Genomic DNA, 9,957 nt, shown 5'->3' on the forward strand with positions numbered 1-9,957 from the left:
TGAGCCCAGGAGTTCAAGATCAGGCTAGGCAACATAGCAAGATTCTCTTATTTTCTACAAAAAAAAAATCTGGGTGCTGTGGTGTATGCCTGCAGCCCTAGCTACTTGGGTGGCTGAGTGAGCCCAGGAGATCTAGGCTGCAGTGAGCTATGACTGCCACTGCACTCCACCCTCGATGACAGAGTGAGACCCAGGCTCCCCCCTCCCCCACAAAAAAGAAAAATGTGTAGGTTTATATGTACAATTTCAGCTACATGTATAAAATTATAAGTGTGCATACTCAAAGGAGCCTCCACTGAAAGGCCGACAGAGTCTCTGTCATGATCTTGTCCTATTAGCAGTTTATTAGATGACTCAGATATCAGAAAGTCTGAGACACACGACAGGTAAATATGACAGTCCTAAGGGGGAGAGGGCAGGGACAGGTGGCAAGTCTGGGACCAGGTGTGGGGCATGGACAAGCCAGTGGTCAGGGAGTGGGGTGTAGAGAAGACTGTGGTCAAGGTGATGAGGAGGCATGAGAGAGGGCCAGGAAATCGCCAGGGACTTCCCTTCCTGCAAGGAGGTCCACGAACCAGCCCTGCACCCCACTTGTGGGACACATCGCCCTACAGTGAGGAGAGAGACCTAGGAGACCAAGGCTGATCCTGATTCAGACATCTTTTCACCAGGTCACCCCTCATCTATGATACATGCTCAGTCCAGGGGTATCCCCCACAAGGAAACCCTGGGGCTGAGGTGCCCAGAGAGGTCATCTGACCTGAACTGGGGTTGGGGAGGTCAGGGAAGTCTCCCTGGAGAAGAGACGGTGCCAAATGCCAAAAGACCAGGAAGGGCACCAGGCAAAGATGAGGGAACAGCATGAGCAGAAGCCAAGGTGGGAGCCCAGAGAGGGGTATAAAAATGTGCAGGCAGAAGGGGCCACCTGGAGGAGTGGGAACAAGGCCTTGAATGCAAAGTTCAATGACTTGTACTTGAGCCTCTGGGCAGTGAAGAACCATAGAAAGTTCCACACAGAAGGACAGGGTCAAATAAGTGTTGGCCAAATCTGTTTTCAGAGGTCGCATGGAAGCTAGAAAGGAATGGGGTAGGAGACAAAAGGAATGCAGGCATGATACCTGGAGGAACTGTGGACCACAGCCTGTGCAGATATGTCTTCTTTACAACCAAGGAGACAGACGGCTCCATGTCTTGATTCTACTAACACAGCATCGCCTCAGTGGCTCAGCAAGTCCGGGACACACACTCACAGTAAGAAAAGCTGCATTAAGGGCTTCAGATTCTCTTTAACAGCAGGTTCTACTGGAGGCAGGTCTTTGGCCTTCAGGACAGCTGCGAGGGCCTCCTGGAAGAGGTCCTCCCCCACTGCAGTCTCCACACATTGGGCGCCATGCTGCCATTGTGGGTCTGCTTTCAAAGACTCAGCAGTCAGCGCTGATGGGCTAGGGGAAGACAGAGTCAGCGGAGGGGCTGGGCATAGCCAGGCGTAAGGCAGCATGACCTGCTTTAGGGGTTCTCTGATTGGATTTTCCCTCCTCCGCCATGTGTGTGATGGGCTGGGGTGTCCCCCTCCCTAGGGACACTTGGAAGCCTCTTAATATATCTGCGACGAGGGTTTGTAAAGCCCAATTTTATAGATGAGGATACTGAGGCTCAGAAGGAGAAGTGACTCACACAGGGTCCCACATCCAGAAAAGACAACCTGAGCTGGGATGTCAGTTCCCTTCCCGGATACCCCACTGCCCAGCAGGCACCCTACCCCATGGCACTCACATGCATCAGCTCCATGATTGCCACCAAGTCAGCCACAGAGATATGGGACCCAGTAAGGAAGGCCTGGTCCCACAGGAACTTGTCCTCAAGCAGCTGCAGGCACCCATCCAGCTCAGCCAAAGTGGCTGCCAACACCTCAGGTGGCACTGACTCGCCCAGGAACACAGGGACTATTATCTGGTGGGCCAACAGGCAGACAGAGGGTTCTGGGTCTGCCCAAAGCCCATCCTGGTTCCCACCCTCATCCTATCACCAGTCCTTTGGATTTCTGCTCACTTCTTTCCACTAATGGCCACTAGTAGCCCTCATCTCCTACTCGCACAGGGACAGCCTCCCCTTCTCCCTGGGTCATCACACAAGGCAACTAGTGGGATCCTTCTGTAATCTCAATCTGCCCATACCCTTCCTTGCATAAAGCCTTCCATGGCTCCCCACTGCCCTCATGAAAATGGCCTCAACACAAAGGCAGCCTTCTCCAGTGCAGTAGCCATCCCCTCCCCACTTCTCACCTCCTACTACCCCCCACTTATCAAATGGGAATGTGTATATGAATCCCCCCTGGAATCTGGTTAAAGTTTATGCTCCCAATCAGTAAAGTCAGAGTGGAGCCTGAGCCTCCGTATTTCCAACAAGCTCCCTGGTGATGCTGATACTCCTGGTCCATGGACCACACTTCAGGTAGGAAGAGTCTACACTTACTCTACTCAACTTCTCTCCATTCTGTCCTCAAACACACCATGCTCCCTTCCCCACCAGCTGGAGGGGGCTCTGCTCCCAGGCCCCAAGACAGACACAGTGAAGGTGTGAAAACCTCCTTATTACCCAAGGGATCCTCCAGAGAGGCAGTCCCTTACTTTCAGCAGGGCACGAGTCTACCTATTTCATTCTCACACACAGGGTGCCACCCCTGTGCTGGGCACTGCGAAGTGCTCTGTACATATTAATTGGGAGTACTCATTTCCAAAACATGTACACATTTGATAAAAACAGTGTGCATGTTGTGTTGGTATGTGCTTACTTGATTATTACTGAAGTTAAACATGTTTTCATCCATGTATTGACCATTTCTCTCTGTCCTTCAATGAAACCTCTGCTGATTTCCTTTGCTCATTTTTTCCCTCTCTTTGTCTGATGAGTTTCTCTTCTTTTTGTTTGTTCGTTTGTTTGTTTCGAGACAGTCTCACTCAGTGGCCTGGCTGGAGTGGAGTGGTATGATCTCAGCTCACTGCAACCTATGTCTCCAAGGTTCAGGTGATTCTCCTGCCTCAGCCTCCCGAGTGTGCCACCACACCCGGCTAATTTTTGTATTTTTAGTAGAGACGGGGTTTCACCTTGTTGCCCAGGCTGGTCTCAAACTCCCGACCTCAAGTGATCCACCCACCTCTGCCTCCCAAAGTACAGGGATTATGGGCGTGAACCACCACACCCCGCCTGTCCGATGAATTTCTAAGAATATCTTAAAGAATATTACTTCCTTCTGACATATCTTTTACCAAGATCCTTCCCAGTTTTTTGCTTAAGTTTGATCCATTTTTTTTCTTCCACAAAATCTCCTTGTATATGTATTAGTTTTTTCCTTTGTTCAGTTCTTCCACTGTTCTGAGGCTTAGAAAGTCCTTTCATACCGAGACATCAGACAAACAGATCCCATGAGAGTAGCTGGGATTGCATGTGTGGGCCACCCCTCCCGGCTATCACTCCCTTTCTCTGAGTCAGCTTTTCTCTCTGAGACTCGTCTACTCCATGAACTCAGGAAATGTCACTACAGGTGGCCCCAGCTCCCATTTACCTCCCCATAGGGAGCTCCTCTCTCCAGTTCCAATTTCAAAACCCCCAAGGAAGCGTTCTGGTTCACTCGCTTGGGCCACTGGCCAGAGGGATGGGATACTCTGAAAGATTCAGCTAGAGTCCCGGGCCCAGCCCTGGACCATCACTGTGCCCCGTGGTGAGATGCCAGGGCTGGGATTCAGGGAGAAGAAAGGAGGTTCCTGCGCAGTCATTCCTGCCCCCTGTGGCTGCGGGGTCCCAGCCCCATCCTGTGCACGAAGCGGGAGCTCCTGCTGTCTGGCAGCAGCTGCTCTGCAGGGGACAGTCTGGACGGTAGAAAGTTCATCCTTAACCCCAGCCTTCCAGTCAAGGTTCCCACCAGTCTGGGACACCTGCAAGTGTCACATGCCGCTGGGTGAAACTCTAAGATCCCTTTTAGAGGATCCCATTCGCTCTCTCCCTTCCGCCGCCTTGCAGCGCCGAGAAACAAAGCTCCGAAAGAACCATCAGATGTCCGTGCGCTGGGGCCTTTCCAGGATGGCGGGGCCCAGTCGTTTCTGGGTCGGGATGACGCCTGGAACCAGGCAGGGTCCCTGGCACCGGGATCACAAAAAGCAGACCTGCTCATCCTTGTCCAGCTCGTTCCTCTTCCCCTTGCAGTCGGCCCCCTGCATCCGCCGTCCTCCCTGCCAGTCGAGGGCCCCCAGCTCCAACTCCACCCTCCCAGCTGTGCATTCATAGCGACCGCCCTCCCTGTAGCGGCACACGGACCTGGTGGTGGAGTCTTGGTCTCCAACAAGGCTGGCCAGGATTGGACAGAAACCGAAGGGGCGAGGCGGGTCCGCGGGTGCTGCGCTCCAATTGGGTGCTGTCCCAGGGAGTGGGGACTGAGCCTATTTCCCGCGGCCACCGTGAGCCTGCCACAGCCGCTGCCCACACCGCCATCAGCGCGTTCACTGCCATCCCCGCTGTCTTTGCAGCCCCCGCCATGGGCCTAGAACTGTACCTGGACCTGCTGTCCCAGCCCAGCCGCGCCGTCTACATCTTCGCCAAGAAGAATGGCATTCCCTTCGAACTGCGCACTGTGGATATTATCAAAGGTGGGCCCAACACGTTTCCCCGCGTGTCCACAAATCCAGTGCACCCCCAGGCCCCTTGCCCTGTTCCGCCCTGAGCGTCTCGCCGCCCACACAGCCCCCTCACCACCTCCTGCAGCGTCTGCCACCAGAGAATGCTGTCGATTGAGTGACCTTGGAGGGATCACAGCCTTCTCTGAACCTTAGCTTGCTTTCTGAAAAGGAGGATAATGTTACTTTGTTCTGTAGGGGTGGAAAGAAAATACTTAATGGAGTTTTCAGAATTGCGTGGAACGCACGCATTTAAATTCACAAAGCCCAGAAAACGTTGGGAAGGACGTGCTGTTGTAAGAATTAAGAGATGGAAAGAGATGAGCCACCCCAGTTTGCCTCCCTTCCCCTGGCCCACCAGAGTCCTGGCTAGAAAACTTCTCTGCATCCACCTGCTGCACCTGGCCCCACCCACCAAAGCCCCCCAGCTGCCCCAGAATGTGGCAGGGCAGGGAGGCCCACCCAGGGAATGGGGTTGATCCAGCCCTCTGGAACCAGACCTTGCTGTTTCTCAGGGGTGTGGAGCTCTGCTTGGGGAGGGAGAGGGAGGGTGGAGAGGTGCAGCTTTTTTACTCTGAAGACCTTGTCTGACTCTTCAGGGCAGCACAGAAGCAAGGAGTTCTTCCAGATCAACAGCCTGCAGAAAGTGCCTGTGCTCAAGGATGGTGATTTCATCTTGACCGAAAGGTGCCCTCTTTCCCTCTCCCCTCCCACATCCGGAGCACATGTGACCCTGGCTGTCCCCACTGTGGGCCCTCCCATACCCCAGGGGGCAGCGAGAGGAAAGCAGAGGGATCTGGGGAGAAGGTACAGCTTGGGGTGTGCCTGGGTTGAGCAGGGGCTGACAGAGCATGTCCCCGTACCTCTCATCTTTGGTGTCATCTGAGCCCCAGGGCCTCTCTGCTCCCAGACTGAAAGATATTGGAAGAGAAGACAAGGGAACATTTTTCCAGTGTTGCACAGAGTGGGTTCAACAAATGCAAGCTGAAAAGAGCCTCTAGTGACTTGTGGAAGACTACCCCAATCTGCCCAGGCCAGGCCTAGAGGCCAGTGCCATGGCCTGAGGGCACAGCTCGTGGTGAGGTCCAGCCGCTGGGCAGGAAGAGGACAAGAGGTCAGGTGGCTGCAGAAGTGATGGCTGCGGGACCTGTCAGAGGAGGGCCGAACGAAGACCTGCCTCCCCTCGTGATCCCTGATCCATGCGCATGGGCACGCAAGTGACTCCACGGAGCATCCACTGTGTGCCGGCCCCATGCTAGGTTCCAGTGGTCCAGGGAGCCTTTTCTGAGCTGCACTGCCTCAGACAAGTCACTTGACCATTCTGACCTTGAGTTTTCTCTTGTGCTAAAGGGCTAATGGGAGTCTACCTCATAGGGCAGCTGCTGGGATATCACAGAGATGAGGTTCTCAAAGTGCAAAGCAGAAGGTCCAGCCAAGAGTCGGTGCCTAAGAAAACAAAGACAGGAGGAGACTCGGGGGAGGAGGGGTTGGTGTTGGGGAGCTGGAGATGGAGGGTGAGGCTGGAGGGCAGTCCTTCAAATGCAGAGAAACCCCCAGGCCCCACTGGCGGATGGGAGCAGCTGGGGGTAAAGGCCTGGTGCCAGTGTCCTTACAGCCACTGCCCATTCATTCCCAGCTCAGCCATCCTGATTTACCTGAGCTGTAAGTACCAGACGGCGGACCACTGGTATCCATCTGACCTGCAGGCTCGTGCCCGTGTTCATGAGTACCTGGGTTGGCATGCTGACTGCATCCGCGGCACCTTTGGTGTACCCATGTGGGTCCAGGTGAGGAGAGCCATCTGGAGAGTGGTTGGCATTCAGAGAGTAGTTGGGAGTAGGCAGGGGCCATCCACTGACCCACTCTCTGCCCCCATCAGGTGTTGGGGCCACTCATTGGGGTCCAGGTGCCCGAAGAGAAGGTGGAACGCAACAGGACTGCCATAGACCAGGCCCTGCAATGGCTGGAGAACAAGTTCCTGGGGGACAGGCTCTTCCTTGCTGGCCAGCAGGTGACGCTGGCTGATCTCATGGCGCTGGAGGAGCTGATGCAGGTGTGAGCTCAGCCTGTGGGCAGTGTCCCTCTTCGTGCCACACCCATGAGGCAGACAGAAATACTGAGGCCTGGAGAAAGCCAGGGCTTTGCCCGGAGTCATAGAGCAAGTCTCTGGATGATCTGGGGCCAGAACCCTGAGCTTCTGCCTCCTGCCTGGGTGTGGGGTCTCACCCCAGCTGCTCTTGGCCTCTAAGGCTGAACATACTGCCTGGGCCTCCATGGTCCATTTATCGGGGCTGGGGAATGGACCATGTCTCTGATACATTTGCCTATGGTTCCAGCATTCGGGTTGGCAGTGACAACTGGGAAAGTTGTATCCCCACAACCTTTTCATCCTTGTTCCTGCAGCCGGTGGCTGTCGGCTACGAACTATTCAAGGGACGGCCACGACTGGCAGCATGGCGTGAACGAGTGGAGGCTTTCCTGGGTGCTGAGCTGTGCCAGGAGGCCCACAGCCTCATCTTGAGCATCCTGGAACAGGCGGCCAAGAAAACCCTCCCAACACCCCCACCAGAGGTCTATCCGACTATGCTACTTCGAATTGCCAGGATCCCCTGAAGGGTCTGGAATGGGGCCCAGGAGATTCGCCATGAGGATTCATTCTGTTACTTACTTGCCCCTGTTTATCTTTCCGTCTTGCCCCAGTCCCTTGTCTCCAGCTTCATGTGAAGCTCTGCACAGGCAAGACTGTGTCCTTGGCAGTGCTGCTTCTCCTTAGGTACAGCATACATAACCAGTAAGAGACTAAATCTGCAATACATAAAAAACTCCTACAAATCAGTAACGTGAAGAACACTGAAAAATTGGCAAATGTCATCAGTGTTTTAAATATAATAAAGATCCCAAACACTTTGAATAGGGAACCAAGAGTTACTGGTTTTACTACGTTGTTGTGTTATGCATATGGAGTAAAAGTCGGTGCTAGTAACCCTCATCATGGTTAACCAAAGTAACTTCACAATAGCAAGTCAACATAATTGTATCACCAGGGCAACAAAATATTAAGTAAGTAACCAATTCGAATTGTCAACTATTAAAGGATGTAGGGGATGTTTCACAGGGAATAGCAATGGTCTTTGAAGTCTAGGAAGCTTAAAAGATTTCTTTTAACAAGCATTCATATCTTCTAGGACAGTTTTGTAATAACAGCAAATAGTAGGATTGTACATTGTCACACAGACCTCCATGTATATCCATGGGATGGACCTCATCACAATCATTTTAACAGAGAGAACTTAATATAAAGAATTGGTAACCAGGCATTAGAGAACTCCGAAGACAGAGAATCCAGATTAACACGGAGGTAAACACTATAAGAAGCTGCTACCCCTAGGGCTGGGGGATCAAGAGAGGACATTGGAATTGGGAAGACCAAGATGCTGGAGGGGCCCTGAGGAATTCAAACCTCTAAGAAAGGTGTTGCTCATCCCCCTAGCATCACCTTCCAAGAAGGGCAGGGTTCCCCAGTTTGCCCTGAGGTCTTCACAGGAGGCCATCTGGCTGTGGATGCAGTTCTCAAGTGTGACAGTAGATGTCACTGCTGACCAATAAACATGCTATTACACACACACACACACACACACACACACACACACACACACACACACACACACACACACACACACACACACACACACTGGGCTACTTGCCCACACGTCTTGTGGCCTTGGTGCCCCCACTTCCCATGCCTGCCCTGTGCCCACCATGTGCCACTCCTAGCCAGAAGTATTCCAAGCAGCAACCATTGCAACTGCCCTGCCTTAAGGGTGCCTAGTGGTGGCTTCTGTCTTAGGTCCCATTCCGAATGTCTCTCTCTTGAGCGATTTCTCATACTTTGGGGGACACTCTGGCCTGCTTTCCTGGGCCTTTTCCATTACCAATCCCTCTCCCCATCAGACATTGGGGATTGCGGCCACAGCCCGTGCCTTCTTGATCCCTGCTGGCTGCCTTTGGATTGTTCCTAATTGGATGGCTTTACTTTCAACAGACACTCCAATAAAAAACACGAAATAAAGAATAAAGTCAGTCAGTCCCAGTGCTGTGTAGGTGGCAGTAAGTCTGGGAGACCGACGTCAGCTGAACTAACCATGGTGTGCTTCATTGTTAGACGGGGCCAGCAGGATCCCCAGGTCACCTGGCAGGAGGAGGGGCAGGGTAGGGTCTTGAGAAGTGACCTTGAGTTCCACTTAGTGCTCTTGGCAGAGGAAAGTGCTTGGGCTAGCACTGGAGGCATGAAGATGGGGTGTGTTCAGGGCTCTCCAGCAGTCCAGGCGTGGGAAGGGGACGCTGAGGGCCAAAGGCTGAGGCGACGCTGGGAAGGGAACCGGAGCAAGGTGAGGACTGACTTTGAGCTGTGTGACTGAATTGCCTGTGTGTGGTGCGTGTGTATGTGTGTGAATGTCAGTGACTGTGTGTGTGTGAATGAGTGAATTGTGTGAATTGAGTGAATTGTGTGTGTTTATGTGTGGGTGTATATGCGTGTGATGGGAGTGAACTGTGTGTACGTTGGTGTATATGTGTGTGAATTTGAATGGTGTGTAAATGTGAGTGAGCAGTGTGAATTTGTGTATGTGGGTGTATGTGTGTGAATGAGTGAATTGTGTGATTTTGTTGGTGTGAATTGTGTATGTGTGTGAGAGAGTGTACGTGTGTGTGTGTGTGAATTGGGAGGGGGTTGGTGTGTATGTGTGTCAGTGTGAGTGAGTTGTGTGACTATTGAACATGAGTGAATTGTGTCATTGGGTGTATATGTGTGTGTACATGAGTTAACTGTGTTACTGTGTGAATGTGTGTAAATGGTATGATTGTGTATGTGGGTGTATATGTGTGTGAATGTGATATATCGTGTGACTGTGTGTGGATGTGGGTGGATGTGTGAATATGCGTGGCTGTGTGTCGATGAGTGTGTGAGTATAAGTGTGCAGGTGGTAGCTCAGGATTTAAGGCACTTTAGGGGAATCATTCTTTGGCTCTGGTCCTTGGTTTCCCTTCTAGGAAACAAGTTGAGTGAATTAGGCAGTCTCTGGCATTCCAGGATTTCGTCTCAGGTCTAAACAGGATTTTGTAAAGTGAAAGCACCATCCCTTGGGCATCCTGGGAGGTGTCCCTGCCCTCCATGGCTCGCCTTCTGCCACATGGCCCAGCAGCAGCTACTCTGCAGAGCCGTGTGCTGCCATGACAGGTACTCATGCACGCGGGCGCGGGCCTGCAGGTCCTGGGGATACCAGTGGTCAGG

At 52.7% G+C, this 9,957-nt stretch overlaps 1 protein-coding gene and 1 pseudogene across 3 annotated transcripts; one reads left to right on the plus strand and one right to left on the minus strand.

Moving 5' to 3' along the window:
• Positions 1-499: 499 nt before the first annotated feature.
• Positions 500-9,957, minus strand: LOC105530434 (annotated as a pseudogene).
• Positions 4,367-7,581, plus strand: GSTT2B (glutathione S-transferase theta 2B). Of its 3 annotated transcripts, none has more exons than XM_011967973.1 (5): positions 4,367-4,640; positions 5,267-5,354; positions 6,304-6,454; positions 6,547-6,720; positions 7,071-7,581. In XM_011967973.1, the coding sequence occupies exons 1-5, from the start codon at positions 4,529-4,531 to the stop codon at positions 7,278-7,280; spliced, it is 735 nt and encodes a 244-aa protein (XP_011823363.1). In that variant the 5' UTR covers positions 4,367-4,528; the 3' UTR covers positions 7,281-7,581. The 3 variants fall into 3 exon arrangements, with proteins under 3 accessions (XP_011823363.1, XP_011823364.1, XP_011823362.1); XM_011967974.1 differs by having other exon boundaries at positions 6,547-6,678; XM_011967972.1 differs by lacking the exons at positions 4,367-4,640; positions 5,267-5,354 and having other exon boundaries at positions 5,456-6,454.

The sequence above is a fragment of the Mandrillus leucophaeus genome, unplaced genomic scaffold, assembly GCF_000951045.1.
Source record: "Mandrillus leucophaeus isolate KB7577 unplaced genomic scaffold, Mleu.le_1.0 Scaffold820, whole genome shotgun sequence".
Classification (NCBI taxonomy): domain Eukaryota; kingdom Metazoa; phylum Chordata; class Mammalia; order Primates; family Cercopithecidae; genus Mandrillus; species Mandrillus leucophaeus.

What these genes read in the sequence shown, in the direction of transcription:
- GSTT2B (XM_011967972.1), top strand. Translation starts at nt 6,023, where the DNA reads ATGGGAGTCTACCTCATAGGGCAGCTGCTGGGATATCACAGAGATGAG. An exon ending in GTGTACCCATGTGGGTCCAG is followed by an intron (nt 6,455 to 6,546) that starts GTGAGGAGAGCC and finishes TGCCCCCATCAG; the next exon opens with GTGTTGGGGCCACTCATTGG. An exon ending in CGCTGGAGGAGCTGATGCAG is followed by an intron (nt 6,721 to 7,070) that starts GTGTGAGCTCAG and finishes TTGTTCCTGCAG; the next exon opens with CCGGTGGCTGTCGGCTACGA.